The sequence below is a fragment of the Procambarus clarkii genome, chromosome 18 (assembly GCF_040958095.1).
Source record: "Procambarus clarkii isolate CNS0578487 chromosome 18, FALCON_Pclarkii_2.0, whole genome shotgun sequence".
Taxonomy (NCBI): Eukaryota; Metazoa; Arthropoda; class Malacostraca; order Decapoda; family Cambaridae; genus Procambarus; species Procambarus clarkii.
Window position 1 is genome coordinate 17,182,807 of NC_091167.1, and position 24,443 is coordinate 17,207,249.

The 24,443-nt window shown below is 49.6% G+C and overlaps 1 protein-coding gene across 1 annotated transcript; it reads left to right on the forward strand.

Annotated features, from left to right (window-relative positions):
* The first annotated feature begins 2,722 nt into the window (after positions 1–2,722).
* Positions 2,723–23,487, forward strand: LOC138365967 (serine-rich adhesin for platelets-like). Its single transcript, XM_069326682.1, has 2 exons — positions 2,723–3,786; positions 21,807–23,487. Exons 1-2 carry the CDS (start codon positions 2,723–2,725, stop codon positions 23,485–23,487), a joined length of 2,745 nt encoding a protein of 914 aa, XP_069182783.1.
* Positions 23,488–24,443: the final 956 nt, after the last annotated feature.

The window sequence follows — 24,443 nt, forward strand, 5'->3', positions numbered from 1 at the left end:
AGACATCGGCTCATCTTAAAGAGACTCGGAGCGGCGTGCGTGTGTGTATTTACCTCTCAGGGGAAGATGGACATGTCTAACCCTTCAGCAGGAGGCGTGATTCCCAGTCAACCTTATCGGTCAAGATCTTTCTCCCCGCCTTAAGATTCATATTGCCAACCTTATGCCAAAACTCTATCTCTATAAATATACATAAACCTGTAATTTACTTCCCCAAATAGGCAACTTTTAATCAAATTCTGTCAATATGAATCTCAAAACCAAACAATAATTCCTTTAAGTACAGCCTCGCTCGCAGTGTCAGTCAGTCATGTATGTTAATGTTTTCTGTGGTAATGGCGCGTCAAGGGTGTGAGGGGAGACTTAACTATACTTCCCATCTTCTTGTACTCGCACTGTACACACGCTGTACACACACTGTACACACACCGTACACTCGCTGTACTCGCACTGTACACACGCTGTACACACACTGTACACTGTACACACACTGTACACTGTACACACACTGTACACACACATGGAGGATTATCGAGGCCTATCAACCTCTGGAGGGTTATTAAGGCCACCACAACACCTTACTGACCACCAACAAGTACACTACGGGCCTGTACAAGGTCCTGGACTAAAGTAGAGTGTTAGTGTATACACAGTGAAGTGTACACATCAGTGTTCATGTACAACAGCTGTGTGCCACACAAAATATTCTTCACGCGAGCAAAGGATCAGTCGTGTTGACCACATAATAATGTCTTTATTTCACACAGAAATCACAATAGCCTGATGCCTCAAATGGACAAATCCAGAGTCTCGGAGAGGCTGCAGGGTCCAAGTAAGGGCAGTAGGACTTCTGGCTGCAATTCTTTTTCCATGTCGTAGCGCAGTCGATTAAGGCAGTGTCTGGGATGCTCTCGGACGTAGGTTCAAATCCTCGTCACGGCCCTTGTGGATTTGTTCAGTGCCTTCGCCTTTATCACCAGAACATTGTTTAATGTCCGTGCCAGCGTTCAGGCGAGGGTGGCGGGCTCTCAGAGAGCCGTCTCCACTCCCGGCCAGACTGGGTTATTCACGAAAGCACTTACGCAAGCACTTACGAACCTGTACATCTTTCCTCAATCTTTGGCGGCTTTGCTTACAATTATTAGACAGTTAATGAGCTCCGAAGCACCAGGAGGCTGTTTATAACAATAACAACAGTTGATTGGCAAGTTTTCATGCTTGTAAACTGTTTAATAAATGTAACCAAAGCCGTCAAAGATTGAGGAAAGATGTACACGTTCGTAAGTGCTTGCGTAACTGCTTCGTGAATCTGGACCCAGGTTTTCAACCGGTTTGATATACGCGTGTTGCTTGACGATGACAATACAGTTCCCACATTGTTAGTTAGCAGCAGCCGTCGTGGTGATAACTGCGTCAGTTACACAAACACATGAACGTTAAGATTGTATTACGTATTCTATATATTTCCAAACAGCCTAAGATTTGAAATTTCGAATTTCACGACACTATAAAAAATGCCCAATTATCTAAGGCTCAATTTATTCATTTATCAGAAAATTGACAACAAATTTATTGGGAGAGATCTTCAATAATTAGTTGTTAAAACATTTTCAACAGAATCATTATTGCATCTGCTTTAATACTGTATTAAAGTAGTGATCTTGCTTTAATACAGAGTAAGATCATTAATACAGAGTTATCCAATAAGTATATTATTACTGAGAAACTCACTTGGTGTTATCATGACGATTCGAACCCGTGTTCTGGGTACTCCCAAGCAGCGCCTTAGACCACTACACCAAGACATGGTCAGAAGCATTGCAACCTGGAATTCAACTGAAGGAGGTAGCATTAGGAAAGACTTGGGTAAATACTGGTTCAGTAACAGGGTTGTTGATTTGTGGAACCAATTACCGCGTAACGTGGTGGAGGTGGGGTCCCTCGATTGTTTCAAGCGCGGGTTGGACATGTATATGAGTGGGATTGGGTGGTTATAAATAGGAGCTGCCTCGTATGGGCCAATAGGCCTTCTGCAGTTGCCTTTGTTCTTATGTTCTTATTCCTGAACTTCAAGCCAGAGTGCCATGGGGAGCACTGTATGAAACCCTAGTTTGGCTTCAGGGGAAGCCTCAGGAACCCTAGAGGATTCAGTTGAATTCCAGGATGCAATTCTTTTGAGCATGTCGTGGTGTAGTGGTGTAAGGCGCTGCTTGGGAGTATTCAGACCATCTTCTTGAGGTTATCTTGAGATGATTTCGGGGCTTTAGTGTCCCCGCGGCCCGGTCCTCGACCAGGCCTCCACCCCCCAGGAAGCAGCCCGTGACAGCTGACTAACACCCAGGTACCTATTTACTGCTAGGTAACAGGGGCATAGGGTGAAAGAAACTCTGTCCATTGTTTCTCGCCGGCGCCTGGGATCGAACCCACTCCAAACGATCACGTTTGGAGTGTCCTCTAGTTCTTAAGTACAGGAACCCAAGACATTCTTGATCTTAAGTACAGGACCCCAAGACATTCTTGATCTTAAGTACAGGAACCCAAGGCATTCTTGATCTTAAGTACAGGAACCCAAGACATTCTTGATCTTAAGTACAGGAACCCAAGGCATTCTTGCACTTCTAATATTCTTCCTTATGAAGGTGTATTAATTAACACGAAAGTACTTAAAGAATTTCCTAAAGAATTTAGTCTCTAGAGACTAAATTCTTGATATCTTTGAAGAATGGTGATATTTTATATGACTTCCTGGAGGAGGAACCGAGAGCGTGAAGCCCTTCATCCCGCGAGCAACAGTAGCAGCAACAGAGACCCAGCCAGTAATAAGAGAGGCAACAGTAGCAGCAACAGTAGCAGCAACAGAGACCCAGCCAGTAATAAGAGAGGCAACAGTGGCAGCAACAGGAGCAGCAACAGAGACCCAGCCAGTAATAAGAGAGGCAACAGTAGCAGCAACAGTAGCAGCAACAGAGACCCAGCCAGTAATAAGAGAGGCAACAGTAGCAGCAACAGGAGCAGCAACAGAGACCCAGCCAGTAATAAGAGAGGCAACAGTAGCAGCAACAGTAGCAGCAACAGAGACCCAGCCAGTAATAAGAGAGGCAACAGTAGCAGCAACAGAGACCCAGCCAGTAATAAGAGAGGCAACAGTAGCAGCAACAGAGACCCAGCCAGTAATAAGAGAGGCAACAGTAGCAGCAACAGAGACCCAGCCAGTAATAAGAGAGGCAACAGTAGCAGCAACAGAGACCCAGCCAGTAATAAGAGAGGCAACAGTAGCAGCAACAGAGACCCAGCCAGTAATAAGAGAGGCAACAGTAGCAGCAACAGAGACCCAGCCAGTAATAAGAGAGGCAACAGTAGCAGCAACAGAGACCCAGCCAGTAATAAGAGAGGCAACAGTAGCAGCAACAGAGACCCAGCCAGTAATAAGAGAGGCAACAGTAGCAGCAACAGGAGCAGCAACAGAGACCCAGCCAGTAATAAGAGAGGCAACAGTAGCAGCAACAGAGACCCAGCCAGTAATAAGAGAGGCAACAGTAGCAGCAACAGAGACCCAGCCAGTAATAAGAGAGGCAACAGTAGCAGCAACAGAGACCCAGCCAGTAATAAGAGAGGCAACAGTAGCAGCAACAGAGACCCAGCCAGTAATAAGAGAGGCAACAGTAGCAGCAACAGGAGCAGCAACAGAGACCCAGCCAGTAATAAGAGAGGCAACAGTAGCAGCAACAGAGACCCAGCCAGTAATAAGAGAGGCAATAACATGTGTTATCATGATGGGGGCGTTGTGTAGGGGGTGAGGGGGGTGAGGGGGGTGAGGGGGGGTGGGGGGGGGGTGAGAGGGGGGGCACACTCCCCCCTCTCATATAATTGTTTACAGAGTGGTCCCCCGCGGGGCTGGGACCCGCCCCCCGCGGGGGACCGCCTCTCTACCTTCTAACTACTAATACTTTTTTCCTGTACAATCAGTGGAGGTAATTGGCAAAATCATTAATCATCTGATATAGATATATTTTGTTTGAGGGTACTCACCTAGTTGTGCTTGCGGGGGTTGAGCTCTGGCTCTTTGGCCCCGCCTCTCAACTGTCAATCAACAGGTATACAGGTTCCTGGGCCTATTGGGCTCTGTCATATCTACACTTGAAACTGTGTGTGGAGTCAGCCTCCTCCACATCACCTCCTAATGCATTCCATTTACTGAGCACTCTGAGACTGAAAAAGTTCTTTTTTACGTCTCTGTGGCTCATTTGGGCACTCAGTTTCCACCTGCGTCCCCCTTGTGGTAAATAAACTGCCTTTATCTACCTTACCAATTCCTCTGAGAATCTTGTATGTGGTGGTCATATCCCCCCCCTAACTCTTCTGTCTTCCAGCGACGTGAGGTTTAATTCCCGTAGTCTCTCCTCGTAGCTCATACCTCTCAGCTCGGGTACTAGTCTGGTGGCAAACCTTTGAACCTTTTCCAGTTTAGTCTTATGCTTGACTAGATATGGACTTCATGCTGGAGCCGCATACTCCAGGATTGGTTTGACATATGTGGTATATAATGTTCTGAAAGATTCCTTACACAAGTTTCAAAAGGCCGTTCTTATATTGGCCAGCCTGGCATATGCTGCTGATGTTATCCTCTTGATATGGGCTTCAGGGGACAGGTCTGGCGTGATATCAACCCCCAGGTCTTTCTCTCTCTGTGATTCTTGAAGAGTTTCATCTCCCAAATGATACCATGTAACTGGCCGCCTGCTCCCTACACCTATCTTCATTACATTACATTTGGTTGGGTTAAACTCTAACAACCACTTGTTCGACCATTCCTGCAGCTTGTCTAGGTCTTCTTGAAGTCTCAAGCTGTCCTCCTCTGTCTTAATCCTTCTCATAATTTTGGCGTCGTCAGCAAACATTGAGGGGAATGAGTCTATACCCTCCGGGAGATCATTTACATATATCAGAAACAGGATAGGTCCGAGTACAGAGCCCTGTGGGACTCCATTGGTGACTTCACGCCATTCTGAGGTCTCACCCCTCACTGTAACTCTCTGCTTCCTATTGCTTAGGTACTCCCTTATCCACTGGAGCACCTTACCAGTTACTCCTGCCTGTTTCTCCAGCTTATGCATCAACCTTTTATGGGGTACTGTGTCAAAGGCTTTCCAACAATCCAAGAAAATGCAGTCCGCCCAGCCTTCTCTTTCTTGCTTAATCGTTGTCACCTGATCGTAGAATTTTATCAAGCCTGTAAGGCAAGATTTACCCTCCCTGAACCAATGTTGATGGGTTGTCACGAAGTCTCTTCTCTCCAGATGTGTTACTAGGTTTTTTCTCACAATCTTCTCCATCACCTTGCATGGTATACAAGTTAAGGACACTGGCCTGTAGTTCAGTGCCTTTTGTCTGTCACCCTTTTTGTATATTGGGACTACATTAGCCGTTTTCCATATTTCTGGTAGGTCTCCCGTTTCCAGTGACCTACTATACACTATGGAGACTGGTAACCAAAGTGCCTCTGCACACTCTTTCAATACCCATGGCGAGATCCCGTCTGGACCAACAGCCTTTCTAACATCCAGATCCAGCAGGTGTCTCTTGACCTCCTCTCTCGTAATTTCGAACTCTTCCAAGGCCGCCTGGTTTACCTCCCTTTCTCCTAGCACAGTGACCTCACCTTGTTCTATTGTGAAGACCTCCAGGAACCTCTTGTTGAGTTCTTCACACACCTCTTTGTCATTCTCTGTGTACCTGTCCTCACCCATCCTAAGTTTCATCACCTGTTCCTTCACTGTTGTTTTCCTCCTGATGTGACTGTGGAGTAGCTTTGGTTCGGTCTTGGCTTTATTAGCTATATCATTTTCATACTTTTTCTCAGCTGCTCTTCTCACACTAACATACTCATTCTTGGTTCTCTGGTATATCTCTCTCTCTCTGCTTTCTGGTATTCTGTTATTCAGGAAGTTCCTCCATGCCCTTTTGTTCAGTACCTTTGCTTCCATACATGCCCTATTATACCGTAGATTCTTCTTTTGCTTCTCGGATTTTTCCTTTTGGGCCGGGACAAACCTGCTTACAGCCTCCTGACACTTTTGGGTGACATAGTCCATCATATCTTGTACCGATTTAGCTCTGAATACTGTGGCCCATGGTATGAATACTGTGGCCCATGGTATGAATACTGTGGCCCATGGTATGAATACTGTGGCCCATGGTATGAATACTGTGGCCCATGGTATGAATACTGTGGCCCATGGTATGAATACTGTGGCCCATGGTATGAATACTGTGGCCCATGGTATGAATACTGTGGCCCATGGTATGAATACTGTGGCCCATGGTATGAATACTGTGGCCCATGGTATGAATACTGTGGCCCATGGTATGAATACTGTGGCCCATGGTATGAATACTGTGGCCCATGGTATGAATACTGTGGCCCATGGTATGAATACTGTGGCCCATGGTATGAATACTGTGGCCCATGGTATGAATACTGTGGCCCATGGTATGAATACTGTGGCCCATGGTATGAATACTGTGGCCCATGGTATGAATACTGTGGCCCATGGTATATACCTTAGGAAACTTCTCATCTCCTCATAATTTCCCTTTCGGTACGTCAGCCCTTTGTTTCCTGTGTGTGTGTGTGTGTGTGTGTGTGTGTGTGTGTGTGTGTGTGTGTGTGTGTGTGTGTGTGTGTGTATGAGAGTGTGTGTGTGTATGAGAGAGTGTGTGTACTCACCTAATTGTGAGTACACACACTCTATACACTAGTGTGTGTGTGTGTGTGTGTGTGTGTGTGTGTGTGTGTGTGTGTGTGTATGAGAGTGTGTGTGTGTATGAGAGAGTGTGTGTACTCACCTAATTGTGAGTACACACACGCTATACACTAGTGTGTGTGTGTGTGTGTGTGTGTGTGTGTGTGTGTGTGTGTGTGTGTGTGTGTGTGTGTGTGTGTGTGTATGTGTGTGTGTGCTGCTTGAATACGCTGCTCACGCGAGTAGTCACAGTGTACACACTGACATAATCACACATCAACACGATGCTCAAAGGAACAACCAGACCACAAAACATGGCGGGAACATGTAGAACAATAGATGAAAGGAAACATATTATATATTCCACTTAACTCATTAATTCCTTGAGATACCATCAAATTACCCTACGTCATATATTTTGAAGACAACCTAAATTAAAAAACCTTGCCATCTATAATATATTACATATATACATATATTACATAACATATACAGATAAGTAATACATATATTTCATAACACATTATAACTTCCTTGGCAACCAGCCAAAAAAATCTATTTAAAAATTTTATAATCTGTCTGTCATTTATTTTCATTGGTCTGTTGATACGAGATTCCAATCAGTGTATATTTAATGAGAATAAAATGTAGAGTTGATGTGATGTGAGCCGAGGTGTCTTGGCCAATATTACCTGTCACATTAAGGACTCGTAAACCCCGCCAAGAACCACCTTATTGCCCTAGTTATCTATACACAAATGCAATCATGGAGCAACAGCACAATATCTCATCTTGCATACACAAGAGGGAGAGGGAGAGAGAGAGAGAGAGATGGTTGTGTAACAGTGGTACGAATAAGAGTGGAGTAGCAGCAGACAGGAGTAAGAGTGGTGTAGCAGCAGACAGGAGTAAGAGTGGTGTAGCAGCAGACAAGAGTAAGAGTGGTGTAGCAGCAGACAGGAGTAAGAGTGGTGTAGCAGCAGACAGGAGTAAGAGTGGTGTAGCAGCAGACAGGAGTAAGAGTGGTGTAGCAGCAGACAGGAGTAAGAGTGGAGTAGCAGCAGACAGGAGTAAGAGTGGTGTAGCAGCAGACAGGAGTAAGAGTGGTGTAGCAGCAGACAAGAGTAAGAGTGGTGTAGCAGCAGACAGGAGTAAGAGTGGTGTAGCAGCAGACAGGAGTAAGAGTGGTGTAGCAGCAGACAGGAGTAAGAGTGGAGTAGCAGCAGACAGGAGTAAGAGTGGTGTAGCAGCAGACAGGAGTAAGAGTGGTGTAGCAGCAGACAGGAGTAAGAGTGGTGTAGCAGCAAACAAGAGTAAGAGTGGTGTAGCAGCAGACAGGAGTAAGAGTAGTGTAGCAGCAGACAAGAGTAAGAGTGGTGTAGCAGCAGACAAGAGTAAGAGTGGTGTAGCAGCAGACAAGAGTAAGAGTGGTGTAGCAGCAGACAAGAGTAAGAGTGGTGTAGCAGCAGACAAGCGGGGCTGTAGCAGCAGACAAGAGTAAGAGTGGTGTAGCAGCAGACAGGAGTAAGAGTGGTGTAGCAGCAGACAAGAGTAAGAGTGGTGTAGCAGCAGACAAGAGTAAGAGTGGTGTAGCAGCAGACAAGAGTAAGAGTGGTGTAGCAGCAGACAGGAGTAAGAGTAGTGTAGCAGCAGACAAGCGGGGCTGTAGCAGCAGACAAGAGTAAGAGTGGTGTAGCAGCAGACAAGAGTAAGAGTGGTGTAGCAGCAGACAGGAGTAAGAGTGGTGTAGCAGCAGACAAGAGTAAGAGTGGTGTAGCAGCAGACAAGAGTAAGAGTGGTGTAGCAGCAGACAGGAGTAAGAGTGGTGTAGCAGCAGACAAGCGGGGCTGCAGGAGCAGACAAGCAGAGCGTCAGGGTGGTCCAGACACCCACACTTGGACAGTCATCTTGGAGTAAACGAGAAACTTTCCTCCAAGAGGAAAGTCTCGGAGACAAGGAAGACAAGAGCACACTGTAAGTGTAAAGTTTAAGGACTTTAAAGTGTCAGTAAAGTGCACTTGGAGTTACTTGTGGTCTCCAGGCACACGGTTGGCGAGTAACCAACGTCCCTGCCGCCTCAGTCCTGATCACGGGGGTCAGGAGTAACCATTGTGCACCTTTGAGTTGGGTACACCCCAGGGTGGAGTGCTAAGTCCCACACTGTTCAATGTTCTGATGCACAAATTAACAATTGATATTCCCACACTACCTGACGAAGCCGTTATCTGTTATGCCGATGATATATGCATTGTTGCAAATACCCAAACTAGACTGCAAGCTCTACTTGATTCACTCGCTGCTAAAAGCATTGAATGTGGTCTTGTTATCTCTATAACTAAATCCAGAATTCTCCATCCCCAAGAGAACACTCATGTCCCTATAACTTTCAAGGTCAACAACCAGAACATTGAAACGTGTAGGCAGCACAAATACCTTGGAGTTGGTATTAACAGTGACATTGTTAATGATCTACACCGTAGGTTAAAAGAAAGATTAAAACCATTGAGAACACTTACTGGTAAGAATATTGGTATCAATATTAAATATGCTAGACTATTCTATATGATGTTTGTTAGGTCTCTCGTTGATGATAATGCTCTGCACTTAATTAATTTCCCCTCCTCTGTGTTGGACAAACTTGAAGTAGTACAGAATGAGGCCATGAGGATAATTCTTGGTGCCCCAAGATGCACAAGAATCATCAACATGAGGGAAGAACTGAAGCTTCCAACCATACTAGAGAGAATAATGCAAGTTAACACCACCTTTTGCCTTAAAGTCATGAGAGACCCTACATCTCCTGCATTGATCAGAGACAAATTATTTAGTGCTGTTAACACCCTATTGACTGGTGCCGACATACCAACTCACTCCTTTTATTTTATGATTGGCTGAGCAGCAATGCTTACAATCTCATTAAACTTAACATTCCTTTTAAGTGCAATCTACCTGTCTCTGATATTCCTCTTTATCTGTACCCTACCATTCAAGTATCATACACATCCGTCACCAAGAAAGGTAATGAGAATCTTGCTCTTCTCAAAGCTGTCACTCTTGAAACAATTGCCTCCTCCATCGAGAGTTTAAGATCTCACGAGCACTGTGTCTACACCGACGGCTCAGTCCAATCCTCTACTGGACGGACTGCAGCGACATGTAGGTTTTATAGAAATAATATTTGCACAAAGACTGTCAGTGTCAGGTTAAACAACTGGCTGACCTCCACACAAGCAGAACTAGCAGCATTACAACTAGCTACAACATTAACAAACATTGGAGGAGGAATAATATTTTGTGATTCAAAGTCTGCTCTTCAAGCAATCGAAAACTTCTCTTGGAAGATCGACAGCAAGAACCTCATACTCCCAATTATAAATGACCTAATTGATGCACAGAGTAAAGGGTCTCGAATCTCCTTTGTATGGATACCTTCACACATAAATATAACCCATCACAATGAGACAGACATTGCAGCCAAATTAGCGTGTAACAGAGATGAAGTTGAATTAGATCTAGGTATCCCCATCTCTGCTGTCAAAACTGTATTGGTCCAAACATTCAGGTCTGATAGGAGAGAACTTACTGACTCCCAACGACCTGAAAGTACTAGTATAAAAAGCTGTGATTTGTTCAGATCTCAAACCTATATCTATGGCAGCACAAAATGTCGACCAGACTTTGCGACACAGTGGTTGCCAGGATCAGGTTGGGTTACCGTTACCTGTGGCAGGTGGCTACCGTTACCTGTGGCAGGTGGCTACCGTTACCTGTGACAGGTGGCTACCGTTACCTGTGGCAGGTGGCTACCGTTACCTGTGGCAGGTGGCTACCGTTACCTGTGGCAGGTGGCTACCGTTACCTGTGGCAGGTGGCTACCGTTACCTGTGGCAGGTGGCTACCGTTACCTGTGGCAGGTGGTTACCGTTACCTGTGACAGGTGGTTACCGTTACCTGTGGCAGGTGGTTACCGTTACCTGTGGCAGGTGGCTACCGTTACCTGTGGCAGGTGGCTACCGTTACCTGTGGCAGGTGGCTGCCGTTACCTGTGGCAGGTGGCTACCGTTACCTGTGGCAGGCGGCTACCGTTACCTGTGGCAGGTGGCTACCGGTGACGGATCTCCCAACCTGAGCACTCCAGGCGCAAACTGTGTGAGCAGGAACTGCGGCATGATCTCCCACACTACATCACTGAATGCCCAGTTATTAGACCATTCAGACCAGTTGGCATGATATACCTGGAGCTTTGTAATTACTTTATTACCTCTCGTGTTCTTGAAGATATCCTCATAATGCTCCCGGAGTCTGCCAGTGTAGACTACTGAACACATGGCCCCTGGCGCTCACCGGTCCAGGCACTCACCGGTCCAGGCGCTCACCGGTCCAGGCGCTCACCGGTCCAGGCGCTCACCGGTCCAGGCACTCACCGGTCCAGGCACTCACCGGTCCAGGCACTCACCGGTCCAGGCACTCACCAGTCCAGGCACTCACCGGTCCAGGCACTCACCAGTCCAGGCACTCACCGGTCCAGGCACTCACCGGTCCAGGCACTCACCGGTCCAGACACTCACCGGTCCAGGCACTCACCGGTCCAGGCACTCACCGGTCCAGGCACTCACCAGTCCAGGCACTCACCGGTCCAGACACTCACCGGTCCAGGCACTCACCGGTCCAGGCACTCACCAGTCCAGACACTCACCGGTCCAGGCACTCACCGGTCCAGGCACTCACCGGTCCAGGCACTCACCGGTCCAGGCACTCACCGGTCCAGGCACTCACCGGTCCAGACACTCACCGGTCCAGGCACTCACCAGTCCATCGCTCACCGGTCCATGGTGTCTGGGAAAGGATAGTGGAAGAGGAGAGAGAGGAGGAGGGGCGGCAGCGTCCTGCTGGGAGAGGTGTCGCAGCGCCCCTGACGGACGAGGACTTACTGCCAGGAGCAAATTAGGCGGTGTAGGGCGGGGCGGGCCCTCGACCCGTCACAGCTCACGGGTAATCTCCGGATTACCTGCCAACCCGAATTAATCTTCATTATACGCGAATTTCAAGTGGCTGAATGACTTCCAAGTGAACAGCGGGAGTTATTCAGCGCTGGAAAAGTGACGGTGTTGGTATAAGGAAGCCCCGCGGACCTATGGGCTAGGTTCGAGTCCTAGCCATGGAAGATTGACATGGTACCAACCCGTAACTGGTCAAAACAGTTGGGCACCAGCGTAATTAGGTACCTGGTTGCTACCCTACTGCTGGGTAGTGTTCAGGGTAGTGTGGTAGTGGTCAGGGTAGTGTGGTAGTGTTCAGGGTAGTGTGACAGTGTTCAGGGTAGTGTGGTAGTGTTCAGGGTAGTGTGACAGTGTTCAGGGTAGTGTGACAGTGTTCAGGGTAGTGTGGTAGTGTTCAGGGGTAGTGTGACAGTGTTCAGGGTAGTGTGACAGTGTTCAGGGTAGTGTGACAGTGTTCAGGGTAGTGTGACAGTGTTCAGGGTAGTGTGACAGTGTTCAGAGTAGTGTGACAGTGTTCAGGGTAGTGTGACAGTGTTCAGGGTAGTGTGACAGTGTTCAGGGGTAGTGTGACAGTGTTCAGGGTAGTGTGGTAGTGTTCAGGGGTAGTGTGACAGTGTTCAGGGTAGTGTGACAGTGTTCAGGGTAGTGTGACAGTGTTCAGGGTAGTGTGACAGTGTTCAGGGTAGTGTGACAGTGTTCAGGGTAGTGTGGTAGTGTTCAGGGGTAGTGTGACAGTGTTCAGGGTAGTGTGACAGTGTTCAGGGTAGTGTGACAGTGTTCAGGGTAGTGTGACAGTGTTCAGGGGTAGTGTGGTAGTGTTCAGGGGTAGTGTGACAGTGTTCAGGGTAGTGTGACAGTGTTCAGGGTAGTGTGACAGTGTTCAGGGTAGTGTGGTAGTGTTCAGGGTAGTGTGACAGTGTTCAGGGGTAGTGTGGTAGTGTTCAGGGTAGTGTGACAGTGTTCAGGGTAGTGTGACAGTGTAGGGTAGTGTGACAGTGTTCAGGGTAGTGTGACATTGTTCAGGGTAGTGTGGTAGTGTTCAGCGTAGTGTGGTAGTGTTCAGGGTATTGTGGCAGTGTTCAGGGGTAGTGTGACCGTGTTCAGGGTAGTGTGACAGTGTTCAGGGTAGTGTGGTAGTGTTCAGGGGTAGTGTGACAGTGTTCAGGGTAGAGTGACAGTGTTCAGGGTAGTGTGACAGTGTTCAGGGTAGTGTGACAGTGTTCAGGGTAGTGTGACAGGGTTCAGGGTAGTGTGACAGTGTTCAGGGGTAGTGTGACAGTGTTCAGGGGTAGTGTGACAGTGTTCAGGGTAGTGTGACAGTGTTCAGGGTAGTGTGACAGTGTTCAGGGTAGTGTGACAGTGTTCAGGGTAGTGTGACAGTGTTCAGGGTAGTGTGACAGTGTTCAGGGTAGTGTGACAGTGTTCAGGGTAGTGTGACAGTGTTCAGGGTAGTGTGACAGTGTTCAGGGGTAGTGTGACAGTGTTCAGGGTAGTGTGACAGTGTTCAGGGTAGTGTGACAGTGTTCAGGGGTAGTGTGACAGTGTTCAGGGTAGTGTGACAGTGTTCAGGGTAGTGTGACAGTGTTCAGGGTAGTGTGACAGTGTTCAGGGTAGTGTGACAGTGTTCAGGGTAGTGTCACAGTGTTTAATCAGGTCTTCAACAATCATCAGAGGTCAGCAGGAATGTCCGTGTACGAATGATCGCATGTATATAATTTCCATCAACGAGCATCATCGGGTCGTTAGCAGAGCGTTGTAAGTCATTGTACTCTTGTGTCACCATTAACGAGCGGCCATCAGCGGCGGCTGCGTCCCCAGGTGACGCCTGCACGCGGGCAACAGAGATGCCGTGAAGGTGTTGGTCGAGCCCGTTGGGCGTCACGGAAGAGGCGGGCCATTCCTGGCCACGTCTTGAGGGCGTCAGGGACCTCAACGAGGCGTCAGAACATCGTGCCTGGCCGTCAGGATCGGCAGTAGTAATCAGCACTAATGATCAGCCGGCGTCGACAGGCCATATCCCCGGGGTGAGCGCTTGCACGCTGCCACCTTCATGCCAACGCTGTAATTAGCGTCAAAACATCGGCTAGAGTTACTCCCACTTCCTATTAAGTCCCCCCTAAACCTTCTTCCCGCCCGAGGCATCGCCGCCCTCACTCACACTCTCTACTTCAGCCGCTGCTCCGACCGCGGCCGTCGCGCTCTCCATTTTATATTTCATTTTTGAGGAAGTTTGAGTGACGTAAAGCAGAGAGATAGGGCCGGACTCTCGGGTTTATACACTAAATGCTACCTTCGGCCCGGGATAAATCACGCATACAGTGTTGTCTGGGAGGGAGCGGTCGTCGTGTTCAGGTCCCGGGGTCGTGTGGGTGCTGGTTTGTTAACGTTTTCTTTGTTCTCAGATCTGCTGCATTTTAGGTATTAACATACTAATATTATAACAATATTCCGTAATATATTACTGACAACACCACAGGTGATGAGTTGCGCAGGTACATATACAGCAGAGAGGGCGTGAAAGTATCGCAGGACAATGTGAAAATGATCAAGCATCATGTATAATTAAAAATATACTAACCATAGACGCGATACACAACAATATCAAATATTTAATATACAAAATTAGATTTTAAACTTCTAAAACGTAACTGTGCAGTTGAATCATTAAGTGAAATAAATGAGTTTTACCGGAACTGAGATCAGGAATTTCACTTACATTTATTTGATTATTTATTAACAACATGAAGGGACTCGCCTCCTTCCCACGAAGCACGAGACGGACCTTCGTAAACACCCCCTGCCGTAGCTGCTGCTGCTGGTGCTGCTGCTGCTGCTGCTGCTGGTGCTGCTGCTGCTGGTGCTGCTGCTGCTGCTGCTGCTGCTGGTGCTGCTGTTGTTGGCACACGGAGGTGACCACCGCCAGGAAGCACCCCCCCCCCCCCGCCCCCCTCACCTAACTCACTATGAATGGGTTGGGTCCCACACGTGGGAATATCACGAGTCAGGTGTCGCTTGGTGGCTCATGCGTTGGACAGGTGTGTGTGTGTGTGTGTGTGTGTGTGTGTGTGTGTGTGTGTGTGTGTGTGTGTGTGTGTGTGTACTCACCTATTTGTGTCTGCAGGATCGAGCATTGACTCTTGGATCCCGCCTTTCCAGCCATCGGTTGTTTACAGCAATGACTCCTGTCCCATTTCCCTATCATACCTGGTTGTAAAATTAGTAATAGTATTTGCTTCCACAACCTGTTCCTGAAGTGCATTCCATTTTTCCACTACTCTCACGCTAAAAGAAAACTTCCTAACATCTCTGTGACTCATCTGAGTTTCCAGCTTCCATCCATGTCCCCTCGTTCTGTTACTATTCCGTGTGAACATTTCGACTATGTCCACTTTGTCAATCCCCCTGAGTATTTTATATGTTCCTTTCATATCTCCCCTCTCCCTTCTTCTTTCTAGTGTCGTAAGGCACAGTTCCTTCAGGCGCTCTTCATATCCCATCCCTCGTAACTCTGGGACAGGTCTCCTCGCAAACTTCTGAACCTTTTCAAGTTACCTTATGTGTTTCTTGAGATGGGGACTCCATGATGAGGCAGCATACTCTAAGACTGGCCTCACGTAGGCAGTGTAAAGCGCCCTAAATGCCTCCTTACTTAGGTTTCTGAATGATGTTCTAACTTTTGCTAGTGTAGAGTACGCTGCTGTCTTTATCCTATTTATATGTGCTTCAGGAGATAGATTAGGTGTTACGTCCACTCCCAGGTCTCTTTCTCGCGTCGTCACAGGTAGGCAGTTCCCCTTCATTGTGTACTGTCCTTTTGGTCTCCTATCACCTGATCCCATTTCCATAACTTTACATTTGCTCGTGTTGAATTCCAGTAACCATTTCTCGGACCATCTCTGCAACCTGTTCAGGTCCTCTTGGAGGATCCTACAATCCTCATTTGTCACAACTCTTATTACTTTTGCGTCTTCCGCGAACATTGACATGTATGATTCCACTCCTGTAAACATATCATTTACGTAAATAAGAAATAGAATTGGTCCCAGCACCGATTCCTGAGGTACTCCATTCGTTATTGTTCGCTAGTCCGACTTCTCGCCCCTTACCATTACTCTCTGGCTCCTTCCTGTTAGGTAGTTCCTCACCCATGCTAGGGTCTTTCCGCTTACTCCTGCCTGCCTCTCAAGTTTAAATAGCAGTCTCATGTGCGGTACTGTATCAAAGGCCTTTCCGCAGTCTAGAAACATGCAGTCTGCCCAGCCTTCTCTGTCCTGCCTTATCCTTGTTACTATATCATAGAATTCTAAAAGGTTTGTTAGGCATGATTTCCCTGTCCAATTCTGATACCCCATCATCATTGGTGTACCAAACCTTGAGACTTCTTAATTGGAAATTCTGGTGCCAGAGTTCACCTTTTCTCTGGGGGTCTGGGGGGGGGGCGAATGGGGGCTGGGGGGTGCCTGGGGGTGCCTGGGGAGCAAATGGGGCCTGGGCATCTAGGGGGGGGGGAAGGATACACAGTGGAGGAGCTCTGAGTGTTGTGCTTCAGGACACACAGCGACAGAGTGTCGCAGAGGTTATCGTGGTGTCGTGTGTGAGGTGACACGTAGGGTGCTGTGAAGGTGGTGACACGTAGGGTGCTGTGAAGGTGGTGACACGTAGGGTGCTGTGAAGGTGGTGACACGTAGGGTGCTGTGAAGGTGGTGACATGTAGGGTGCTGTGAAGGTGGTGACACGTAGGGTGCTGTGAAGGTGGTGACACGTAGGGTGCTGTGAAGGTGGTGACACGTAGGGTGCTGTGAAGGTGGTGACACGTAGGGTGCTGTGAAGGTGGTGACATGTAGGGTGCTGTGAAGGTGGTGACACGTAGGGTGCTGTGAAGGTGGTGACACGTAGGGTGCTGTGAAGGTGACGACACGTAGGGTGCTGTGAAGGTGGTGACACGTAGGGTGCTGTTGAGCTTACATGTAGGGTGCTGTCTGCCGGGTATAGATATACACCAATATTTCCTGTAAATAATTCCCTGTACATAATATGTAAGACCATGTAGTGAAGGTTTTGTCTAGTGTTAACCTCTTCCCTGTTCGGTCGTCAGTTCCTGCACAGTTCTTGATAACTTGACCCTGACTTAGGCTTGGACCTCTGGAGGTAAGAGGCACTAAGGCCCTGAAGAAAGAGACGAAATGAACCAGAATTACTGGCCAAGTACAGGCGATGAGTCACAACGTGGCTGAAGTATGTTGACCAGACCACACACTAGAAGGTGAAGGGACGACGACGTTTCGGTCCGTCCTGGACACAATCGACTTGAGAATGGTTGAGGATGGACCGAAACGTCGTCGTCCCTTCACTTTCTAGTGTGTGGTCTGGTCAACATACTGGCTAAGTGAGTCTGTAACAATGTCCTCTCCTGCCCTTGTAGTAATCTCTTGATCATAACCCTTCACTTGGTTAGTCAGACACGACATTCCTTCCCTAAAGCCATGTTGATGTTTGTTTACATCTCTAATTCTCTCTAAGTGTGTAACTAGTTTAATCTTTATTGTTATTTAAACCTCTTTGCTGGGGATGCTTGTTAGTAACATTGGGCCGTAGTTAATATCCCCTTCTCTTTCTGGTAAATTGGTAACATATTTTACCTTTTTCAGCAGGTGGGCAGTTTCCCCCTTTTATAAGTGAGTTATTACAGATCAATGCTAGAGGTACACTGAGGGCCTGTGCTGCTTCTTTTAACATCCATGGTGATACTTTGTCTGGTTCAGTACCTGTGGTTCTCTCTGTAGTGATGCTACTCGTGTCCCGCGCTTCCTATGTTGTCAACACAATATTTAACTCTCTCTCATCTCGGGTTTCCTCCTCTTGTAGCACTGGCAGTTGTTCAGGATCAGTTGGCAACACCCCACGACAGCTGTCACTCAGCACCTGTCAACACCCCACGACAGCTGTCACTCAGCACCTGTCAACACCCCACGACAGCTGTCACTCAGCACCTGTCAACACTCCACGACAGCTGTCACTCAGCACCTGTCAGCACTCCACGACAGCTGTCACTCAGCACCTGTCAACACTCCACGACAGCTGTCACTCAGCTCCTGTCAACACCCCACGACAGCTGTCACTCAGCACCTGTCAACACTCCACGACAGCTGTCACTCAGCACCTGTCAACACTCCACGACAGCTGTCACTCAGCTCCTGTCAACACTCCACGACAGCTGTCACTCAGCACCTGTCAACACTCCACGACAGCTGTCACTCAGCACCTGTCAACACTCCACGACAGCTGTCACTCAGCACCTGTCAACACTCCACGACAGCTGTCACTCAGCTCCTGTCAACACTCCACGACAGCTGTCACTCAGCTCCTGTCAACACTCCACGACAGCTGTCACTCAGCACCTGTCAACACTCCACGACAGCTGTCACTCAGCACCTGTCAACACTCCACGACAGCTGTCACTCAGCTCCGCTCCTGTCAACACTCCACGACAGCTGTCACTCAGCACCTGTCAACACTCTACGACAGCTGTCACTCAGCTCCTGTCAACACTCCACGACAGCTGTCACTCAGCACCTGTCAACACTCCACGACAGCTGTCACTCAGCACCTGTCAACACTCCACGACAGCTGTCACTCAGCACCTGTCAACACCCCACGACAGCTGTCACTCAGCTCCGCTCCTGTCAACACTCCACGACAGCTGTCACTCAGCACCTGTCAACACTCCACGACAGCTGTCACTCAGCTCCTGTCAACACTCCACGACAGCTGTCACTCAGCACCTGTCAACACTCCACGACAGCTGTCACTCAGTACCTGTCAACACTCCACGACAGCTGTCACTCAGCTCCTGTCAACACTCCACGACAGCTGTCACTCAGCACCTGTCAACACTCCACGACAGCTGTCACTCAGCACCTGTCAACACTCCACGACAGCTGTCACTCAGCACCTGTCAACACTCCACGACAGCTGTCACTCAGCTCCTGTCAACACTCCACGACAGCTGTCACTCAGCTCCTGTCAACACTCCACGACAGCTGTCACTCAGCACCTGTCAACACTCCACGACAGCTGTCATTCAGCACCTGTCAACACTCCACGACAGCTGTCACTCAGCTCCGCTCCTGTCAACACTCCACGACAGCTGTCACTCAGCTCCGCTCCTGTCAACACTCCACGACAGCTGTCACTCAGCACCTGTCAACACTCCACGACAGCTGTCACTCAGCACCTGTCAACACTCCACGACAGCTGTCACTCAGCTCCGCTCCTGTCAACACTCCACGACAGCTGTCACTCAGCACCTGTCAACACTCCACGACAGCTGTCACTCAGCACCTGTCAACACTCCACGACAGCTGTCACTCAGCACCTGTCAACACTCCACGACAGCTATCACTCAGCACCTGGCAAATGTCCTCAATATTCACCTCACACTATCCTAATCTAGTCACTTGGTTGTTTACTGTCATTTCCCATCTAATATGACCATGTAGGAACTTGGGTTGTTTCTTTGCCTTAAAAGCAATATAATTTTCATGGTTTCTGATAGTCTTAAATTTATATATTCATTCCCAGTCCTGTTGCATCTATTCCTGTTTTCTTCTGTCATTGAATTTCTGTATTTCTTCCATTCCCTCCTGTTTTTCGGTTTTGATTTTTTGACTATTATATTCTCTTCTACGTTTTTCCTTATTGTTAGTATGAATCTCTCTTTTGCCTCTTTGTATCTCATTTTGACTTTGTCCGTCATTTCCTTGGCTATCTTCCCTCAAAGTTCTTGCCATTGTACATGTCCCAGATACTCTCTTACTTCCATGTATTCCCTTCTTCTATTGTCTAATCTTCTTCCCCCTGACTCCAAGTCTTGTGATCACTGGGTTAAGTTCGATCATGAGGTGGTATATAAGGCCACAATGGTCAGTGACTCCCAGTGGCAGGTAGTGGTCCAAGTGTTGGCCAGTTTGGCTCAAGATCAGGTCCAGTACACTTGGTGTATCCCCTGTCCTCTCTCTTCTGTCAGCCTTTACATGTTGTGTTAAGAAGTTTCTTCCCATAACTTCCACTAATTTCACTCCCCATGTTTCTTCCCCACCATGAGGGGGGACGTTTCGGTTCCCAGTCGCGCTGCTGCTGCTGTTGCTGCTGTTGCTGCACTCTGCAGCTCATCTATACATGCTTTGCTGTTGTCCCTTTATTCATTTCTGGGTCTTGTGTTGTTTGCTGGAGGTTATGAATGACCAGGACCTCTGTCTCTTCCACCAGCACCTCTCACAGTCACACATATGGAGCCTGTGTAGCCATTTGTATCGAGTGTGTGTGTGTGTTTATCTACCTGTGTTTGTAATATGACAAGATCTAGTTCATGAGCCCCGCCTCCTAGCTGTGAAACAACCATTCCCGATCTTTTAATGTTTTCTTACATATCTGTTATCACAACTGTGGCTGGAATTTACCTGCCCAACTTCCTTTGGTTTATTTCCACTTGTTCACCACAGAGTCATTTGCCTGACTAATTTCCACTTGCTACATCTAGTTTTGTTCCCTGTTCATCGAAACTGATTGACGTAACTGTTTACCTGTTTACCTTGTAACCTGTGCGTCTTTAAATATTGTACGTTGTGATCATGTCTCCACTAGACTTGTTTAATAATGATGCCAGATTGTGTTCCGAGACTCGACGCAGCTTAGTTCAAGGGCCGCCACAGTGCCAAGTGCGCCTGCACCTTATCTCTCTCCTCATATTTAGCAAGGCGAGGGGTCCCATGCAGGACCCGCGTACTCTACAGGACTGGTCCAAGACTGTCTACCGTGCCTGGAATGATGCCTAACCGGTTCCCAAACACATTTGTATACCTGGAAGTGTGCAGGTGTGTGGCCTTGGTGTTACAGCGGCTTGTCATCCTGGCGCTAAGCTTTGACTCAGCTCCATCCAGAGATCTTTTTCTTCACTGCTCTCACAACTGTCACCTTTTTGGCCTTCTTCCGCCTCATCCCATTCTTGTTACATTGCACTTGTTGGTGTTGAATCCTAGTAGCCATATGTATGACCATTGCTACAGTCACATGTATAAGATAGAGGGCGACAGGATAACATTCTCTTCTCCCTCATGCCTCTATACTCTGTCTCTTTTTCTTCTCCCGCCCCACAATCACGGCCAAACCGGAAGCGTATGGCAGGGATGCTGGTTTTCCCACGCCCCCCCTGCCCCCCATCCCCCTTCCTCTCCCCCCCCCTCCCAATTCCCCCTCCTCATTCTCATGGTCGCTTCACATGACAATTGGAGCGGCACTGACCCCCCCAACACCCCCTCCCCTCTCCCTCTCTCTCACCAACACCCCCTCCCCTCTCTCTCTCACCAACACACCCTCCCCCCTCCCTCTCTCTCACCAACACCCCCTCCCCTCTCTCTCTCACCAACACACCCTCCCCTCTCCCTCTCTCTCACCAACACCCCCCTCCCCCTCCCTCTCTCTCACCAACACCCCCTCCCCTCTCTTTCTCACCAACACCCCCTCCCCCCTCCCTCTCTCTCACCAACACCCCCTCCCCTCTCTCTCTCACCAACACACCCTCCCCCCTCCCTCTCTCTCACCAACACCCCCTCCCCTCTCTCTCTCACCAACACCCCCTCCCCTCTCCCTCTCTCTCACCAACACCCCCTCCCCCCTCCCTCTCTCTCACCAACACCCCCTCCCCTCTCTCTCTCACCAACACACCCTCCCCCCTCCCTCTCTCTCACCAACACCCCCTCCCCTCTCTCTCTCACCAACACACCCTCCCCTCTCCCTCTCTCTCACCAACACCCCCCTCCCCCTCCCTCTCTCTCACCAACACCCCCTCCCCTCTCTCTCTCACCAACACACCCTCCCCTCTCCCTCTCTCTCACCAACACCCCCTCCCTCTCTCTCACCAACACCCCCCTCCCCCACACTCCCCCTCCTCCAGAGAGCCACAATAACTGGCTTGTTTTACACTGCTTGTGTCGTGTTGTTAGTGAGGGACTGAACCAGGTCATTAGTTCGGCGGGAAGTTGTTCTAACTTATTGAGCGGTACAGCGCGCTGGTGAACACCACCCTGGTGAACACCGCGCTGGTGAACACCGCGCTGGTGAACACCACCCTGGTGAACACCGCGCTGGTGAACACCGCGCTGGTGAACACCACCCTGGTGAACACCGCGCTGGTGAACACCGCGCTGGTGAACACCACCCTGGTGAACACCGCGCTGGTGAACACCGCGCTGGTGAACACCACCCTGGTGAACACCGCGCTGGTGAACACCGCGCTGGTGAACACCACCCTGGTGAACACCGCGCTGGTGAACACCGCGCTGGTGAACACCACCCTGGTGAACACCGCGCTGGTGAACACCGCGCTGGTGAACACCACCCTGGTGAACACCGCGCTGGTGAACACCGCGCTGGTGAACACCACCCTGGTGAACACCCTGGTGAACACCGCGCTGGTGAACACCACCCTGGTGAACACCGCGCTGGTGAACACCGCGCTGGTGAACACCACCCTGGTGAACACCGCGCTGGTGAACACCGCGCTGGTGAACACCACCCTGGTGAACACCCTGGTGAACACCGCGCTGGTGAACACCACCCTGGTGAACACCGCGCTGGTGAACACCACCCTGGTGAACACCCTGGTGAACACCGCGCTGGTGAACACCACCCTGGTGAACACCGCGCTGGTGAACACCGCGCTGGTGAACACCACCCTGGTGAACACCGCGCTGGTGAACACCGCGCTGGTGAACACCACCCTGGTGAACACCGCGCTGGTGAACACCACCCTGGTGAACACCGCGCTGGTGAACACCACCCTGGTGAACACCGCGCTGGTGAACACCACCCTGGTGAACACCGCGCTGGTGAACACCACCCTGGTGAACACCGCGCTGGTGAACACCGCGCTGGTGAACACCGCGCTGGTGAACACCACCCTGGTGAACACCGCGCTGGTGAACACCGCGCTGGTGAACACCACCCTGGTGAACACCGCGCTGGTGAACACCGCGCTGGTGAACACCACCCTGGTGAACACCGCGCTGGTGAACACCGCGCTGGTGAACACCACCCTGGTGAACACCGCGCTGGTGAACACCACCCTGGTGAACACCGCGCTGGTGAACACCGTGCTGGTGAACACCGCGCTGGTGAACACCGCGCTGGTGAACACCACCCTGGTGAACACCGCGCTGGTGAACACCACCCTGGTGAACACCGCGCTGGTGAACACCACCCTGGTGAACACCGCGCTGGTGAACACCACCCTGGTGAACACCGCGCTAGTGAACACCACCCTGGTGAACACCGCGCTGGTGAACACCGTGCTGGTGAACACCGCGCTGGTGAACACCGCGCTGGTGAACACCACCCTGGTGAACACCGCGCTGGTGAACACCACCCTGGTGAACACCGCGCTGGTGAACACCACCCTGGTGAACACCGCGCTGGTGAACACCGCGCTGGTGAACACCGCGCTGGTGAACACCACCCTGGTGAACACCGCGCTGGTGAACACCGCGCTGGTGAACACCACCCTGGTGAACACCGCGCTGGTGAACACCGCGCTGGTGAACACCACCCTGGTGAACACCGCGCTGGTGAACACCACCCTGGTATTATCCGAATGTAGTCCTCTCCGACTTAAATCAGGTGTCGTCCTCCTCAGCGTGACCTGTTGTCGTCCTCCTCAGCGTGACCTGTTGTCGTCCTCCTCAGCGTGACCTGTTGTCGTCCTCCTCAGCGTGACCTGTTGTCGTCCTCCTCAGCGTGACCTGTTGTCGTCCTCCTCAGCGTGACCTGTTGTCGTCCTCCTCAGCGTGACCTGTTGTCGTCCTCCTCAGCGTGACCTGTCGTCGTCCTCCTCAGCGTGACCTGTTGTCAGGTGCGACACACGGACATAACTCAGCCCTCACTAAGGACAAAATAAAATATAGGTAAAATTTTATCACGTATATTTATCTATATTACCCAAAAAACGTGGGTATCTTATATGTCGAGTTATAGATACACATTACTGGACACTGAACATTAGGTGTACAGTTATATATATATTGAGTACAATAACATAGAGAGCAGCGTTACTCAGTAGTGATAATGGTTCTCTTCCGAGCCCTTGTACTTCTCTTGCCTGTATCCGCGGCCCGGTCCTCGACCAGGCCTCCACCCCCAGAAAGCAGCCCCTGACAGCTGATTAACACCCAGGTACCTATTTTACTGCTAGGTAACAGATGGCATAGGGTGAAAGAAACTCTGCCCATTGTTTCTCGCCGGCGCCCGGGATCGCACCCAGGACCACAGGATCACAAGTCCAGCGTGCTGTCCGCTCGGCCGACCGGCTCTCGAGTGGATCGCCTCGTCACAATTTCGCCATACGTCTGGTCACACAACTAGACCATGTCAACAGGGTGGAAGTGCAGAGTACTGACCATGTTCTGTACTCATTGCCTCGTCCGGTGGTTCTGATTGGCCAACAGAATTCCCGCCACCGGACGAGCCACGCCGTGTGGGTCGTTAACAACCTGCATGGTTGTTAACGACCAACCATGGTTGTTAACGTCGTTCCCACTGTAATGTTTAGTAGGAAAGTTTTACTCTTAATAAGTGCCACTACTTATACTCTGATGCGACGCAATAACACGATATAAGAAACTTCCTGTAACAGTGAACACCACCCTTG